This window comes from Rutidosis leptorrhynchoides, chromosome 2, assembly GCF_046630445.1.
Source record: "Rutidosis leptorrhynchoides isolate AG116_Rl617_1_P2 chromosome 2, CSIRO_AGI_Rlap_v1, whole genome shotgun sequence".
Taxonomy (NCBI): Eukaryota; Viridiplantae; Streptophyta; class Magnoliopsida; order Asterales; family Asteraceae; genus Rutidosis; species Rutidosis leptorrhynchoides.
The window spans coordinates 625,278,141-625,296,998 of NC_092334.1; the positions used below are offsets into that span (position 1 = coordinate 625,278,141).

The 18,858-nt window shown below is 30.6% G+C and overlaps 2 protein-coding genes across 2 annotated transcripts; one reads left to right on the plus strand and one right to left on the minus strand.

Moving 5' to 3' along the window:
* The first annotated feature begins 1,259 nt into the window (after positions 1 to 1,259).
* On the plus strand, positions 1,260 to 3,307 carry LOC139893600 (large ribosomal subunit protein uL29-like). Its single transcript, XM_071876761.1, has 4 exons — positions 1,260 to 1,364; positions 1,463 to 1,598; positions 2,583 to 2,739; positions 3,087 to 3,307. The coding sequence occupies exons 1-4, from the start codon at positions 1,361 to 1,363 to the stop codon at positions 3,159 to 3,161; spliced, it is 372 nt and encodes a 123-aa protein (XP_071732862.1). The 5' UTR covers positions 1,260 to 1,360; the 3' UTR covers positions 3,162 to 3,307.
* Positions 3,308 to 4,635: 1,328 nt separating this feature from the next.
* LOC139893601 (protein RETARDED ROOT GROWTH-LIKE-like) lies at positions 4,636 to 7,429 on the minus strand. Its single transcript, XM_071876762.1, has 7 exons — positions 6,916 to 7,429; positions 6,509 to 6,620; positions 6,182 to 6,341; positions 5,917 to 6,065; positions 5,328 to 5,479; positions 4,980 to 5,094; positions 4,636 to 4,888 (listed from the first exon to the last, which is right to left on the minus strand). The coding sequence occupies exons 1-7, from the start codon at positions 7,350 to 7,352 to the stop codon at positions 4,760 to 4,762; spliced, it is 1,254 nt and encodes a 417-aa protein (XP_071732863.1). The 5' UTR covers positions 7,353 to 7,429; the 3' UTR covers positions 4,636 to 4,759.
* Positions 7,430 to 18,858: the final 11,429 nt, after the last annotated feature.

The following is an 18,858-nucleotide window of genomic DNA, read 5'->3' on the forward strand; positions in this document are numbered from 1 at the left end:
TAAATATTCAACTATTAACTTAAATATCCATTATAATTATAAATTATAAACTTTACGAAGGGTGTGTTTAGATGAAACTTGCTGGAGCTGGAGCTGGAGCTGAAGCTTATTTTTGAAGCTGGTAGCTGGAGCTTACTATTTATTTTATAAGTGTTTGATAATCTAGTTGGAGCTTATTTTTCAGTTCATAAGCTCTTTTTTTTTTTTTTTTTTTTTTCATAAGCTGCTACAAGTAACTTATTTTTTAAGAGCTTATAATTTTCATAAGCTCTACTTTTTATGTCTACCAAACAAAGCTTATGACTTAGAGCTTATTAAAATCACAAGATCAAGCTCCTATAAGCTCTCATAAGCTCCAATAAGCTGGTGTGCCAAACACATCCTAAAAGGGTGAGATTTTTTTACCATCTTACGCGTGTGAACAGTGGGAACCTTTGTTTTGTTCACAGGGGTATTTTGGTCATTTTGCATTTTAAAATCTTTTTTTATGAGAAAACTTCTTTTCATAATTTTTTTTACATACTATTCTCATTTCCTTTTTACCCCTTTATTTTTTAAACGTTTAATTAACCGACCCCTAACCTTATCTTTTAATTTTAAATTAACATACCGTTAACCGATAAAAACCACCGCGATGAAGTTATTGTTTTTACAACTTTTTTCCATTTTCTTTTTTCATCTTCTTTTTTTTATTCATTTATTTTTTTTAACTGAGATTTTTTCACCATCTTACTCCCGTAAATAGTGGCACCCTTTGTTTTATTCATAGGGGTATTTTTGTCATTTTGCATTTTAATTTTTTTTTTTACGAGAAAACTTCTTTCCATTTTTGTTTACCTACTTTTTCCATTTCATTTTTACCCCTTCATTTTTCATTCCTTTATTTTCTAAACGTTTAATTAACCGACCATTAACCTTATCCTTAATTTTAAATTAACCTACCGTTAACCGATAAAAACCACTTAGCGGTTATTGTTATTACAACTTTTTTTCATCTTCTTTTTTTATGTTCTTTTTTTTCATTCTTTTATTTTTTTAAACTTTTGAGTAATCGACCGTTAACCGTTTTTAAAAACGTGCACTTAACCAACCGTTAATTGACCAAAATCACCCCGCAGCGAAGTACGAATTTTTTTTATCCTCATTTCTAACAAAGCTGGTTTGATTAATTGGGCTGAAGCCTAAAATGGCCCTCTGCTTTACACATTAGTATTTTGGGCCGGGCTTACTAAATTTAATACTACGTCCATTATATACCAAAAAGCCTCACATCCCCAAACACCGGCCGGTCATCGTTTCGATTTTAGGGTTTCATAACAACCTTCCATTAGCAGCCGCAGCTTTTACGTAATCGTTATCCATGGGTAATCTTCAGTTACTAATGTTTTAATTCTCATTTTAATCTTCTATATTCATTTCACTGTTTAATTTTTTGTATATTATATAATTTTGTGAAATGCAGCTCGTATCAAAGTTCATGAGTTGAGAGAAAAAACAAAAGCTGATTTGTTTACTCAATTGAAGGATCTCAAAGCTGAACTTGCTCTCCTTCGTGTTGCTAAAGTTACCGGTGGTGCTCCTAACAAGCTCTCGAAAATGTATTTTCTATAAACTGATTTGTGTATTTTTTATATATATCTTATATCAATTTTATTATGCGTACAATAGTTTTATCTTTTATGATTAGATTAAATTAATAATGCTGCAAGGATGCCTGTTTGATGTGTTTCACTGAATTTGGTTTTTTCAGAAATTGTTCTAAGCAATATACAAATTTTGTAAGTAGAAACAAAAAATATGTTTTAAGACGAATCATATATTGCAATCTGTTTTTGTTTGTTTTCCGAGGTATAACTAGTTAATTGTACAAGCACTCTGATTATATATGTAGTGTGTAGGTTAGTTCATAGGAAATATTAATCTATTTAAATGATGCTAAACTAAGATTTTATTGATATGTTAGCCATTAATTTCTTATAATCTGCGTATATTTGTTATGTTGAAACAATATATGATTCGTCTCAGGTAGCTTTTTTTTTATTTATTTATTATTAATCTTAACTTATAATTTGGTCTAGCAACATGTAGAGATTGAAGTATTTTAAATTATCGGTCTGCTACTCAGGTTTAGTTTTTTTAACATTTGTTATGTCATTTATTTTTAATTTAAGCTGTGGTGGTTGGACATTCTGTTATTAAGTTTCTAGTAATTATACATAATATATCGCATATCTAGCAGTAATTAGTAATCCATTACCCAGTCTTATTAAAGACTGAATAGTAATGTAGAACGTTATATATTCTGTATACATATGGTATACATTGGTGAAATGATCTATATGTCCTGCTAATGTTTATGTTGCATTATTGTTTATACTCAGTCACTTTCTCATGGAAAGTTGGAATGGTTGCTCATTTGATGATTAGTCTCGTTTATCCTTTTGGGTTATCAAATTGTTTTTGTTTTTTCCTTGTGTAATTTGTCTGCTTGCTGGGGTATATAGCTTTAGGCTGCAATAGAAAACTTATTAGTTCTTAAGTTTTTATTGTTATTTATTAATCTTTTGTGATTGTGGATGCAGAAAAGTGGTAAGGACATCTATTGCACAGGTGTTGACTGTTATTTCACAGACTCAAAAGTCAAAGCTCAGGGAAGCATACAAGAATAAGAAGTATCTGCCTCTTGATTTACGTCCCAAGAAAACTAGAGCCATTCGTAGGCGTTTGACCAAGCACCAGGTATTGTTTTAATGCTCTTTTCAACATATGGATGTTGACATTACATTTGCATTGATTTTTAAATAATCAATACTGATTTTATACTACTGGATACTTGTAATGCCTGAAAGTATGCGTTTCTGCTTTGGGGAAGTCTCATAAGTTGCATGAAATGCCATGTGAATTCTTATACTATTAGCTATATGGTTAATGGTTAATTTGCTACCCAAATCTTGAATTCAAAAAGTACTCTTAGTTATATCAGAATTGGATAACATGCTGATGACGCGAACGTATATATATCTATTTTGAGTTTGTATTATATCATGCGTTTTAAATCTGAAGTTCAATTTGTATTTTGGCAATAGGCTTCGCTGAAGACTGAACGAGAGAAGAAGAAAGAGAAGTACTTCCCGCTGAGGAAGTATGCTATCAAGGCTTAGGGTAGATTCAACTATATCAATTGCTTTATCACTTGACTTTTGAACCTGGTTTTGTTTATGTTTATGGACCAAGTTAAATTTTTGTTGTTTGATCTTCATCTTTGAATTATACGAGTACTGCTTAATTTTACCTATTGGTTAGTATCTCTGTTGACACGTTGCTTTTAGATATGTTTGTTGTCCGTGATGATCTTTGTACCGTACTGCCATCAAAGCTCATGAACATCAACTTTATATCGGTAGGACCACTTATATGCTTCCAAAACTCAAAACTAGTAGGGGGTACATGGGAAGGATTCATTTGATATATGTAGTTAATTCAAGTGATTGCCCACACTCGATATGAACATTTGACACCAAAGTTGTAGCTTAACAACATATATTCTGTGATCATCAATCTTACCCCATCTTGCGAAATGACCCTATGTTAATGCTGCATCTTGCTGATCCACTACCTAGTTTGGTTTGGGTCACCTAGACTGTTTACATTTTCTGCGATTCTCAATATTGATACCCTTGTTGCTCGACAACTGTAGTCTTCAGTCAGTTTGGATACTTTTCTGTTCACTCCTGCTCGGGTTCAAGAACCAGGTTTCTCTCTCGGCTCGTGTTGCAACTTCAAGTTTCTGTTTTCAGACCGTTTCAATGTCTACTATCGGGTGTTTGCCCTTTTCGTGGTGGTGTTCGGTTGGTTCAGTGATCCGAATAAGTTACTTTCGGGTAGCTTGGGATTATATGTCTTTACAACTTTAAGATTGAGGTCCAGCCGTCATGTTCAAGTTCAACTGACTATCACGTTCCATGACACGTTTATGATACGTGAGTGTGCAGGCTGTTTTTGGATCAATGTTTGTCGATTTGTTTTCTCATTGTATTTCAATAGGTTATATAGGGTTGTTTCAGTGTCACATTCGAAACGCAATCGTAGTATTGAGCTTTTTCCTGAATTTCAATATTTTGTGGATAACAAGCGTCGATTTATTGGCGACTTGAATGACTCTTAGAGCCTAAAGTGAATTTCAGACAGGATATAAAACACATGGAAATTTGATATTACCATTTTCATGGCGTGTCAATTTTAATCTTTATTTTATTTTTTTTATTTTTAAAAAATTTCCTACTTATTAGCCGGAGGTCCACTCGGAAGCAATCTCTCTATCCGTAGAATAGATAGAGGGGATGACTTTTTTCTACTTTTGAGAGTGTTTTCACTCTGAGTAGAGAAATGACTTGTCTTTATTCTCAGATAGGGGAAAGATTGTCTACATCTCACCTCTCTCATACACCACTTATGTGGTATTGGGTTTTGTTTTTGTTGTTGATACATTAAACGGCAAGAAATATCAAGCTGGTCTTCCAACTTCCAGATTATAAAGGAAATCTAAACTTTTAGACTTAACGGTTGAATATATAACAAGTAACCTATACTGCCTAAATAGAACTTTGAACCAATGCTTATGCATTTTATGCCAACAAAAATGATATATGTACTGGATAGTGATGCAAAATAAACGATAGGTTCTATAGAGTTGTGACTAAACTCTATACATGTGCAGCAAAAATGAGCATAAGTTAGCTTATTAGAACAACGATGAGTTCTATAGAGACTTATGAGCAATGTCATACACAGATATAATGATTTCAGCACCGATCAGCACAATAATTAGCCATTCCAGAAAATCAGATTTCCTATTCTGCAGAATCTCTTGAAGAAAACGAATGTTATGCTGCAATAAAAAATAAAAAAAAAAGTTCATTTAAACCAAACACTGGATATAAATAAAAGAAGTTTGCAGGAAGAACAATACTAATTCTTACCTCCACAAATTTCAACTTAAAGTCCAAACTAGCAAATCTCTGAGTTAACTCGAATTCATCTCTTAGATACTCCCATATTTGTGCATATTTGGCATCCTTCCAGGCAATATCAGATCTATTCAAGCCAAACACAGTTTTCTATTAGCAGGTTTGTATCGGTTCTCATATCTGTAGTTTTGTTTAAATTATTGGTTTCTTAATCTTTCTATGATCGTTTAGCATCATTTCACTATAATGTATCATTTTTATAATTGACTCCTAATTAGTGCATATAGTATTAGTATATATCAAAGAGTACAATTCCATAGGATAAAATCATAAAAAATGTCTAAATTAGTATTTGGTTACCTCTCGAAAAGTCCAAGCTTAAGTATGACATCAGCAAGATTTGAATTAGCCTTGCCCACCAACTGAAATAGTTTTTTCCTTTGCATCGTGAAGGTTCCAGTTTTTTCCATTCCACGATTTATATCAGTGAATTCTGCAACCATACCATCAACCTAAAAAACGAATTATTAGAAACTGTACTATATATTCATATTTACTACAGAAGCCAAACGAATGGCTCGAAAACGTTAGGTCATGGGTGCAAATGGATTATCTTAATGTGGTTGAGTACTGAAAGTCAAAACTGTGTTCATACAAAGTCTTGAAAATTTAATTATACATGTTTAATGTGTCAATTATGATTAAAGAAAAGTACAAATAAATACAGGGGAGTTTAAAGATTAGTAATACACTTTAGTGGCTTTTAACCTGATAGACCCTATTAATCAATTCAAATCGTTTCTCTTCTTAGCAAACTTTTAATATAACCTGTTTGAGCTGTTAGAAATAAAGCATATCATGAACGAAATGACCCATTCATAATTAAATGGATCCAAATTGCCACCTTAGTTACTATGATAAACTTAACACTGCAGAATTCATGACCTACCTGGTGAACATAGTAATCAAGAGCTATACTTTGACCAAGAACACTGCCAATTGTACGGATCCCATCAATATTCAAATACTGCAGCATTATATAATCCAACCCACCTTCCATCCATGTATCCAAACTTGGTTTCTCCCTAACCTCATACTCTGAATTTAAACATAAAATAATTCACATTTTTCTGTATCCAAGTTTCAAGAAGATATGATATTCATTAAAGTAGCATGAACAGAAAAATAAATCATAAACTAAAAGAGGGGCTTACCATCATGTCTCCTTTCAACTTTCTTACTAGCATGATGATCTGTTACGAGTTTCAGATACTCCTCAACTTTATCATCACGGACATTAAACATGACAATCGAACCATACTGAAAAACTATCATATAACTGATGTCACTCCCACTTATACTTGCACCCAAACCCTGAAAGAATAATTACCAATCACCAATCATCATCAAAATATAACTGTTTTTAATAATTAATAATCATCCACTTATTATACAAATGCTTCCCCAAAATCACTATCGCACATAATCAAACACACAAGAATGAAACTGAAAGTTATAACGACAAGAAAAAAAAGACTTACGATATTCTCGGGCTTGGTACTACCAAACCTCAAGACAACGTAATTAGTCATCCGAGACGTAGGCTGTACATAATTTGATTTGTTCATTTTCTCCAAAGATTTCAAATCGACACTGCAAACAAATCACAGAGTTAAAATTCAAATTCAAGTTGAACACAGTAACCAATAGTATCAATATATGTTCATCAAATAAAAAGAACTAGCTATCATCGTCCTAAAATAAGAGCTAGCTTCATTTCTGTTAAGCATTATTCATATATTCACGGAACAATCTTCACCGGCATATATTCGCTTCAAACACTTTAACATTCATTCTCAGATATATTAGGCATTGCAATTGGGCAAATTTGTTGCTCCAAATTCATATTAGACCATTTAAACACACTTGAGAACAATTAAGTGGATACCTAGTAGAGACAAAATAAGCCTTCACTGGAATAGAAGGTTTAACATCTTCATCAATAGCACAATCATCACCAGAATCCACATCAACCGCGGTCTCGGGCACGGTTTGATCCCGCTCCACCGTATCCGCCACCGAAACCGACGGCGTTGAAAATGACGAAATACATTTGGCCTTAACGAAACTCGAACTTGATCTGAAGAATTCACGAACAGTTGTTGTAATCGGAGAGGAATTTAAAAATCGGTGTTGAGTTAGGGTTAGGTTAGAGAGTATCGGGTGAAATTGTGGAGGTGGTGGTGTGAATAAGGTAGTAATAGGGTTTGAGGAAAGCGTGATGAGTGTACGAAATGATCTTAGGGTTAGGGTTTGGGAAGATGGGATGGAAAGCATGGTGACGGTTGTTGTTGTGTTGCTTATAAATTTGCCGTGTCGCCACATTTTTATTGCCGTAGAATTATCAGTGGTGATGGTGGTGGTGGTTTAGCGACGGCGTAAAAGGGTTTAGGGTGTTTGTTTGTTTGTTTGTTTGAGCCTTTTTGCTTTTCCAGTGTATCCAGTTTAATTACTCGCTTGGTCTATGCAGTTAACCTTGATCATCATAGTTTGCACAAATTATGTGGATACTGTTTGTCACTAATTATCATTAAAAATTGTACTGATAGTTAACTTTATTTTTTATTTTTATTTTTATTTTTTTTAGAAAGTTATTTTTATTACTCTAAAGGCCAGAAATAGCAATACACCAAAAGCACACTAGCTGAGTGTCATCTTTTACAAAAAACTTTCGAATGAGTTTCTAATAGAAGCAAAAAGGCATTGATTGGGACAAATGGATTCATAACCCAAGATCTTTCGATATGGATGATTTCAACCGTTTGGGAATTGGTTGAAGGTTACTTTTGGCTCAAGACTCATGGCTCAAGTTGTTTCCTTGTTGGTTATAAGCATACGCACGTATAACGTGAAATGGGTGTTGGTGATGCCGCTTTGTCGCTGAATTGATCAGTACTGTAGCATCTCTGTGATGACACGTCCAAATCCCTTTAGACGTATTACATCATTCATCGATTTCATAGTGAGGTTTTGACCTCTATATGATACGTTTTGTAAACATTGCATTCTTTTGAAAAGGCACACTATAAATGAATATATAAATCCAAGGTTTTCGACGTCTGATGATTTCTACGTATAGACAATCACCGCATATAATAGTTTACAATACTACATCCGTTGACAATGCAGTCAAAATAAGATACATGATGATGATTTTGTGAATACAAAGTTTTCTTGTATAAAGCATGTATGACTCCATGCACATAGCTTGTATAACGTATAAGCAAACAGCGGAAGACTTCTAGGAACCTGAGAATAAACATGCTTAAAAATGTCAACACAAAGGTTGGTGAGTTCATAGTTTTAGTATTGCGCATAATCTGTATATAAAGGTGGATCACAAGATTTCAGTTGTTTCATCCAGAAACGTTTATCAAAATATTCTACAAGATTGAGCACCCTGGTAACTAAACTTTAACGTTATAATAAGTACCCCTGTTTTAACATACATGCAACCAACATGTACAATACACGCAATCCAACGTGTACTAAACTCAAATAGCATACGTCTGTTTTATAGTTCAGGCTAGGGTTTCTATACCTGGAACAGACGGGGATGTCAAGCCCTATGGATCCATATACAACTACTCGCGCCCACTAATTCTTATAACTGGCAGTTACTAGTTACCAAAGCTAAGGGATTTTCGGTTCAAACTCAGTGTAGAATTTAGTATGTACTTGTGTCCATTGCATTTAAAATAAAGTGCATGTATTCTCAGCCCAAAAATATAGATTTCAAAAGCAATTAAAAAGGGATCTATAAACTCACTGTTCAATATTGTGGTTCAATATTGTAGGAAAAATATGCAGATACAACGGTAGTATAACAACCCTCATATTTCCATACCTGAATTGACTATAGGGTTGTTATCCATACGTAATATATAATTAAATTCGACGTTGATCAAATATTTATTTTTAGTTGACACGTTCTGTTAACTAAAGTTTACACTAATTATATAAAATAACTTTAGTTAATATTAATGCGTATTATATTTAAAACTATATGTAACATAATTATTAATTAAATGATAAGTTATTTTAATCATTATATATATTTTTAGCTTATAAAAAATAAAATAAAAAGAAATAAGATTTTTTTTAATAAATTAAATAATGAGCCCATGAATTTTGACTAAATATTTTCAAAAACAAAAACTTATTAAAAATATTTTTAACATGTTTTTATTATTTTGTCAAAATTGACACCTTTATTTTATTATTATTTTTTTCTTTTCACCAACCATTTTTTACCTATAAATACATGGCTCCTCATTCATTTTTTCTTGTCAAACACAAAAACTTAAGTTATTCTCTCAAAACCTTGAAGAAAATTTGAGGTACTTTCTATTTTTATTAATTTTTTTCAATATTGTCATTTATATTTATATTTATTGTATATTCTTTGTAAAATTCGAAATTAATTATGTTTATATGTTATAATTAGTATTATAAGTGTTATGATGCATAAAAATAATTTTGATAATTTATGGAATATTATTTATAATTAAATACGAATTATGTAGTGTTTAAACGTAAAAATAATGTAAAATTCGTAATAAATACTTTTAACCAAAAATAAAATATATATAATTTTTTTCTGAGTTTTTAAAACTTATATAGATCTGAAAAAAATTATAAAAATAATTACTTGGGTCGAATTGGTATTTATTATATAATTAAACTCTATTATTATGTAATTCGAAGGTAAATTAAGAATAAATATAAAATAATAAAAAATATTTTTTTAAATATTTTTCTACAGGTTATTAGACTGATAGAAACTTATAAAAATTATAAAAATAATTATTTGGGTCTATTTAGTAATTATGTAGAATTAAAATTGTTTTGTGAATACATTAAGGGTAAAAACAAAAATAAATACAAAAATATAATAAAAACGTTTTCTTAAATTTTTCTACTAATCTATATGATTAACTAAGACTATAAAAATTATGTATGTAAGTTTTAGATATTTAATTTATTATTTAGACATTTTTGAATAACGTTCGATTAATAAAATACTATTATTTTTGAAGTAATTTAGGTATTTATTTAAAGGTAATTATATTTAATATATATAAGACATACTAAGGTATAATAACTAAATATTAAATAATACTTAGGTTATATTATCACATATATAATTATTAAGTACATTAATAATTTGTTGTGTGTATACACCTAAAGTGAAGGTTAATCAAAGATAATGTATAATTCATGTGAACTTCATCGCTACTCACGGTCGTAAGTGAATGATGTCTAGGTTGCCATTTATGGGTAAGCTTGTGGATCTCGAATGCCATGACTTAGATTCTGGTCAAGAGTCCTGGGCCCCCGGTTACATCTGGTCATTCCTGACTTATTTTATAGCAACGAAGTTTGAGTAAAGTTGTACAACGTCTTGCTAAAGATTAACCCGAACTTTCTAAAATTGGAAAATTACTATAAGTGGAAACTTTCCATAAATAGTAACCTTCTGAAAATGGAAATTCTTTAGTGAACCATTACTATCAATATAGTACTATATACTATTGTCTGTTAGGCAATGTCTGATCATACGTTCTATCTCTAGGTTGAGATCTCGGTCACGTCCTTCCGTTCAATTCTTTCGTGTGCTACTAAGGTGAACTTCATAGCCCCACTTTTTACTGTTTCATAACTGTTTTATAACTTTTGGGGTGAGACACATGCTTGCTTTATAACTGTTTTACGCTTAGACACAAGTACTAAATTGTTAACTATGCTGTCATGCTTTGATTCATGCTAAATCTCTACCGTAATATCGTTAATTGCTACGTTTAAATGCAAACTTAATTATTGTGAGTAGGCCTATTGAGAGTAACGTCTCTAACCATTCGACCGTTGGTCTTTGGTTACATAATAATGATTCCACGACACTGACAGTACAAGGTGTCATAGGGTAAACTTGTTTAGTAGCGATATTACAAAATGCAGCAACACTTTTAGATTGATATTTCTATATCAATCAACTTTAAACTAAATCTTGTGGTCTAAAACTTTGGATATTATTTATAAACCTATGAATTTCACTCAACCTTTTTGGTTGACACTTTAAGCGTGTTTTGTCTCAGGTGATGATTGAGCTAGCTGCTACTTGCTACTAGATGATTGATGTATGCTTTGCTGCTTGCATGGAGTCCATCATTCATATTTATCATTTTGTTTAAGACATTTTCCATTTACTGTACTCTTATGATGTAAAACTTTAAATAATGCTTCCGCTGTTTATTTAATAAATAAAACGTCTCATTTAGAGTCGTTCTCGCTTATACAACTGTGTTATGATATGATTGCTCACAATTACCCCTGGTCCATTTTGGGGGTGTGACAGATTGGTATCAGAGCAGGTTGTTGTAGAGAACCAGGATTGCATCTTATGTGTGCCTTATACAATTAGGTACCTTAGCAATGTAGGACTACAACTTCCTTTGACTATAGTGCCTTTAATTGTTGCCTTTAACTGTTAAATGCTACACTATACTTTAGAAACTTTACTTATCTTAGAATGCCGAGCCAATCTAAGAACTCTGCTCATTCTCCTAAGTACTATTCAATTCCGCCACCACATTTAAATGCGACACCGTTCTCGACATTCCTATGTCATTTATCATGGTTTTGTGTATTACATATGTATTATATGAAATATTATCCATGAATTTTTGAAACTCCTATATTTGTTACTATTCATACTCAAACGTATATAACTCCCTATTATATCACGTACCTATATGCTTTATGCCTTTATGCATCAGTTTGCGAACCGAAAAATGTCATTGAGTTATCGAGAATCTCAAAGACATTATAATGTCATCACTACTCATATTCATTACTTTTATACCTTTTATTTCTCGTTATTGAATTTTCTTGACGGATGGCGTCTACGAAACTCTAGAATGGAAGGGTTTGGATTACCGATTTAAAGGATCCTATAGCTCAAGCCCCTAGACCTGAATAGGCCATTACGAATTGAAAGTCTTTAATCAAAAGATTATCAGATTACATACTTATCATTTTATGATCTCGACACGTCATACTGCTATTATTGGATTATAGACACGTCATATCTTATTATATCTTATCATATCTATCTTAATAAACTTTGTCTAACACTTTTCCTAAATTTCCTCCGTAAATTACGGAAATATTTTTGCTATATATACGTATATCAAGAAGACAAATATATCATTCAATATTCAACACTCATCTCATAACAAAAACCCTTATTCCGATCAGATAATATGGATTTCTCACATGATTCCTCGAACTCCTCGAGCTCCAATGGCAGCGTAACCGGAATGAACCAACCAATTAGTCATCATCTATTTTGGATGAATTGGGGATGGGTTCGTAGTAAACTTGATCAATGGAGACAAGAAGAAGGTGATCCCTTCTACCAACCGAATTCACCTCTTGGTGAAGAACCTGAAGCACTTACCGGCGAACCCGTTCGGAACACTATTTTCACCCTCATTTCCAGGGTATCCAGTCACGAATATATAATATCTAAAATTCTAGATCTTATTCATCCACTTGTCCGAACCGCCAATCACCCCGGGATAATAGAAGAAGTCAATGAGCTTCGCGCTCGAGTGGTGGCTCTGGAGAATATGGTGCGAAACCTACGAGCACCAGCAGCATAACCAGCATCACCACCAGTACCAACATCATCACCACCAACAACATCAGCTTCACCAATAACAAACACCATAATCTATACCTCGGATATCAACATCATACGCCCCATAGATACCAAGGAATATTAGTAATAATGAGTTAAGATGTATTGACTCATTCTTCCTGAAAATTATATATGTATACTTTATATATATATGGTTTGGAACAATAATAAATCTTTTCGTATTAAGCTATTACGTGTGAATCTTAAATAGTATGTACTACTTGGTTAATTCATATCACTAATATGCTATGATATACATTCCTTGTTAATCACTGCTTCATCACAATAAACTCCATTTCATAATAAACTAAGTGTATTATTCAAATACATGTTTGGTTTTACACTTTCATTTTCGATGTACTCAAAACTCTTTAGAAAACATCATTCGTGCCTTGTGAATTTCACAAGAATTCCACAAGCATCAACATCATATACCGAGGTATATCAATAACAATGAACGATGGAGTATTGATTCATAACTTCATTAAAGAAAGATTCTGCGATGATTATGTAATCTCTCAAGTTTTGAAGATTATTTATTCTCGCTTCAACCTCAAATCAAATGATTTTAATAGTATATTAACTCATTAAATCTATATTATACGTGAAGAATACATATATGAACGTATATCTTCATAAAGATTGTAATTAAAAATCCTTTTGTACAAACTGTTAATTGTGAAAATATTTTAACGGGTAGGTAAAACCCGAGAAATATTTATATCTCACATCAATATCTTACATTGTACATTCTTTAAATTCTGATTCAATAATTAGTAACTATACTACTTACATCCACATATGTATCCGTTCACTAAAGAACAACCATTTTCATACAAATTTAATTACCTATTCTGATTTGGACATATCGGAATCCAAGTAAAGCTTTAGAAAGTGTAATCTTCCTAAAGATCACTACATTCATGAATTATATTCATTCGTATTCTATGATGAATTATCACATCAAACCACCGAAATTATCGTTCATTACTTTTGAAATCAACAACGCCTATTCATCAACCATTAGAACCGTTGACGATTACAATCAGCGTTTAATCATCTAAAAATGAAATTTCTTGAAACCATCTCGGATTGATAACCGATGAATCAAATATGGCTGCATTAAATCCAGAGGAAACAGCAAAATTGTAGATGGTCTCAATGGCCAAAAGTTTGATAATAAAGAATGGTACGTTGGAAAAGCTCAAAAGAAAATTTGGAACTGAAAAACGGATTGAGCTAACCATGGAGGAGACCAAGGACAAATACAAGGACCAAACCCTATATTCAAAGAATCCAGGTAATTCTGGATCCGATGAAATCTTTAGAGAATATCTTGCTCCGAAGTTATGTTAAAAGCTTGCGGAAAATTTTTCTCCATCAACCTTCGAACTTAGAAATTCCAAAATGTCGTTATAAATATCCTCTATATTTCTGAAGATTTTTTCATAACGATTCTTGTCCACAATTAAGTATCTCTTTGCGATATCTTTATAAAGGAAACTATTTTAGTTTCTATATTCAGTAAAATTCAAGTTTAAATTATAAATGTTTTGAAGAAATGTTGGAAATTGAAGCATGAGTTAGTATAATATAATGACGTCAGGCCAACGTGATTATATTACAGTAAGTCATGCTAAATTTTTAATGGAAGATGATGATTCATAGACTTTATAATCATTATTTGCCATGTTACACGACTCTTACATTCTACTTAATCTCTGAACATATCAAGAACATATATTCTTGATAGTTCTATCCTCAGTAATTCTGGTAATTTACCAAATCAAATCGTGATATTACGCTTAGAACATTAGGTTCATTCGAAACTTCATACCTACAAATTCTGGACCATTACTCGCTTAACTTAGAGTCGAGATCAGAATAAAAAGGTAAAGAGCTCCGACATATAAGGGAAAATACAAAGCCCGATAACAACACGGAAATTACAAATCGTGTATATCAATGCGTATAGCAACATAAAGACACGGGAGAATTAAAAACACTATAACCCCAAGAGCATAGTAGAAGTAAACAGATTCCTCTGGTGGTAAAAGAAAAAGAAGCATGACTGCATATATGGTCAATATAATAACAAATATCAATACGGGATTGAGCATATTAACAAATCTTTTGGAAGTATGAATCTAGGAAGAAAGTATAGAAGTGATGAAGATAATGAAATGGAAGAAGCTAATTTATAGCAAAATTTCCAAACACAGCAATCGAGGCAATTCATCGCATTTAATCAAAGAAATCCCAAAATTCCGTAAATACCGGATAATCAAATCTTATAGATTACGAAGATTTCCTTTAATCCCTTGAATTCCGGAAATCAATCGTGACTACGTCAAAAGTTAAGGCGAACATTTAATTTACTCATTCACTCTTTTACGATAGCTTCGTTTATACTCTTTCTATAATCGAATCGTTCTATCCATATTATTCAATAGTGATAAAACTTTATTCTTCAACTTATATTCATCATTACAATATTCTTGTTGTAAACAATGATGATCTCTATCAAAATTCATGACTATAATTTTCATGAACTACTCTCTGTTTTGTCTACCCTAACATTGTGGCATAAACGCTCAAGGTTTAAATGAGCTCGATATTATTCATAACACATTTTATATATCCATTTTACTGAAATGACTTGTATAACATCATCATTTTGAATGATCTCCGCATTAATAATAAAATGAACTTCGTAGAAGAACTTGTAGAAATTATAGTATGTATGATTTTAATTCTTGAAACAGAACAATATTCTATCCGTTGGAATTCACGCAAGGCCCCGAGCATACCTGGGAACGTGAAAACCAAATAAAACGTAAATATCCTCGTCTATGTACGAACAACACCGATTAATGGCAACAACTAAATTTCGGGACGAAATTTCTTTTAACGGGTAGGTACTATAACAACCCTCATATTTCCATACCTGAATTGACTAATTTGACTATAGGGTTGTTATCCATACGTAATATATAATTAAATTCGACGTTGATCAAATATTTATTTTTAGTTGACACGTTCTGTTAACTAAAGTTTACACTAATTATATAAAATAACTTTAGTTAATATTAATGCGTATTATATTTAAAACTATATGTAACATAATTATTAATTAAATGATAAGTTATTTTAATCATTATATATATTTTTAGCTTATAAAAAAATAAAAATAAAAAGAAATAAGATTTTTTTAATAAATTAAATAATGAGCCCATGAATTTTGACTAAATATTTTCAAAAACAAAAACTTATTAAAAATATTTTTAACATGTTTTTATTATTTTGTCAAAATTGACACCTTTATTTTATTATTATTTTTTCTTTTCACCAACCATTTTTTACCTATAAATACATGGCTCCTCATTCATTTTTTCTTGCCAAACACAAAAACTTAAGTTATTCTCTCAAAACCTTGAAGAAAATTTGAGGTACTTTCTATTTTTATTAATTTTTTTTCAATATTGTCATTTATATTTATATTTATTGTATATTCTTTGTAAAATTCGAAATTAATTATATTTATATGTTATAATTAGTATTATAAGTGTTATGATGCATAAAAATAATTTTGATAATTTATGGAATATTATTTATAATTAAATACAAATTATGTAGTGTTTAAACGTAAAAATAATGTAAAATTCGTAATAAATACTTTTAACCAAAAATAAAATATATATAATTTTTTTCTGAGTTTTTAAAACTTATATAGATCTGAAAAAAATTATAAAAATAATTACTTGGGTCAAATTGGTATTTATTATATAATTAAACTCTATTATTATGTAATTCGAAGGTAAATTAAGAATAAATATAAAATAATAAAAAATATTTTTTTAAATATTTTTCTACAGGTTATTAGACTGATAGAAACTTATAAAAATTATAAAAATAATTATTTGGGTCTATTTAGTAATTATGTAGAATTAAAATTGTTTTGTGAATACATTAAGGGTAAAAACAAAAATAAATACAAAAATATAATAAAAACGTTTTCTTAAATTTTTCTACTAATTTATATGATTAACTAAGACTATAAAAATTATGTATGTAATTTTTAGATATTTAATTTATTATTTAGACATTTTTGAATAATGTTCGATTAATAAAATACTATTATTTTTGAAGTAATTTAGGTATTTATTTAAAGGTAATTATATTTAATATATATAAGACATACTAAGGTATAATAACTAAATATTAAATAATATTTAGGTTATATTATCACATATATAATTATTAAGTACATTAATAATTCGTTGTGTGTATACACCTAAAGTGAAGGTTAATCAAAGATAATGTATAATTCATGTGAACTTCATCGCTACTCACGGTCGTAAGTGAATGATGTCTAGGTTGCCATTTATGGGTAAGCTTGTGGATCTCGAATGCTGATGTTTTAGCAGAGTAGTATATAAAATAGCTTATATTTTTACAGGAAATACTATTAAATACGATACAATTTTACACAAGATATTTATTTATTTATAGAATGGATATACTTAAACCTTGCTACAACACTTATAGGCAGTGTACCTAATCGTACAGTAGTGTAGTTTTTAGTAAGTTCGGTTCGTTCCACAGGGAAATCTTTAAACAAAGCTTAACGCTATATTAGTTTACTTTTATAAAAATACAAATATATATATATAAGTAATATTATTATTATAAAAGGGGGGTTTTTACCGTTTAATGACCGGTTTGTCGATTTTAAAATTTTAGTCGCAGTTAAAACCAAAATGTAAAATATTAAAAATAAATACAAGACTTAAATTAAAGCGTAACGTAAATAACAATAATGAAATTGTGAATAATAAAAGTGCGATAAAATAAACTTGCGATAATTAAAAAGTACGATAATTAAAAGTGCAATTAAATACAATAACAATAAAAATGCGATAATTAGAAGTGCAATTAAATATAAAATAAAGGAAATTAAATATGAAATAAAATAATTATGCTTATTTAAACTTCCGTAATCATGATGTTTGACGTGTTGATTTTAGTTTTATGCCCATGGGTTAATTGTCCTTTGTCCTGGATTATTTAATATGTCCATACGGATTTGTCCATAATAGTCCATCAGTCATAAATATAAAGAGCGAAAGCCTTCGTCAAATTATTCTTATTCCCGAAGTCAAATATTCCAACTAATTGGGGATTCAAATTGTAACAAAGTTTTAATACTTTGTTTAATGAATACACCAGGTTATCGACTGCGTGTAAACCAAGGTTTTACTACTTTGTTAACAATTACACCAATTACCCTTGAATGTAATTCACCCCTGTTTCAACAAGTCTATTAACTATTAATCCAGTTCCGTATCCGGTAAAATGAATAATTATTGGTATTTATAGATACCCCGCCCACCGTACCCAGTCAAGCGTATGTGGTTATATATAAATACGTCGAATTATAAGTTTGTATATTAAATTAACAAGGTATTGTTTAATTAATATAAAACCCATTAATAACCCATAGTCTAATTTCCACAAGTGTCGTTCTTTTATCCAAACCCCAATTATGGTACAAAGCCCAATTACCCAATTTTAGTAATTAGCCCAACATCATGATTACTTCGGATTAAATAAGCATAATAATAACTTAGCTACGAGACATTAATATAAAAAGGTTGAACATAACTTACAATGATTAAAAATAGCGTAGCGTTACACGGACAGAATTTCGACTTACACCCTTACAACATTTGCTAACATACCCTTATTATTAGGATTTAAAATTAAAATTAAAATTAAAATATAAATTATATATATATTTTTACGTATATATTGAAAGAGAGATGGATATATGATGATTAAAAATGCTCAGAATTCGGTTGCTTTTATAGGGAGTTTCAAACTTTGGGGCTCCGCGACTCGCGGCCCATTTTGCCTTCAAACTCCGCGAGTCGCGGAGTTTGTAAATACAGCTCACCAGCTTTTGGCTCTTTGTTTGTCGACGATTTATTTATAAATATAATATATATATAATTAATATAATTAATTATATATTATATTATATTTATATATATAATTAACTTGTAATTTTTAGTCCGTTGCGTCGAGCGTTGAGAGTTGACTCTGGTCCCGGTTCTGAATTTTCGAACG

What these genes read in the sequence shown, in the direction of transcription:
- LOC139893600 (XM_071876761.1), top strand. An exon ending in CCTAACAAGCTCTCGAAAAT is followed by an intron (nt 1,599 to 2,582) that starts GTATTTTCTATA and finishes TTGTGGATGCAG; the next exon opens with AAAAGTGGTAAGGACATCTA. An exon ending in GGCGTTTGACCAAGCACCAG is followed by an intron (nt 2,740 to 3,086) that starts GTATTGTTTTAA and finishes TTTTGGCAATAG; the next exon opens with GCTTCGCTGAAGACTGAACG.
- LOC139893601 (XM_071876762.1), bottom strand. Translation starts at nt 7,352, where the DNA reads ATGTGGCGACACGGCAAATTTATAAGCAACACAACAACAACCGTCACC. An exon ending in GTACCAAGCCCGAGAATATC is followed by an intron (nt 6,342 to 6,508) that starts GTAAGTCTTTTT and finishes TTATTCTTTCAG; the next exon opens with GGTTTGGGTGCAAGTATAAG. An exon ending in TTAAGTTGAAATTTGTGGAG is followed by an intron (nt 4,889 to 4,979) that starts GTAAGAATTAGT and finishes TTTTTATTGCAG; the next exon opens with CATAACATTCGTTTTCTTCA.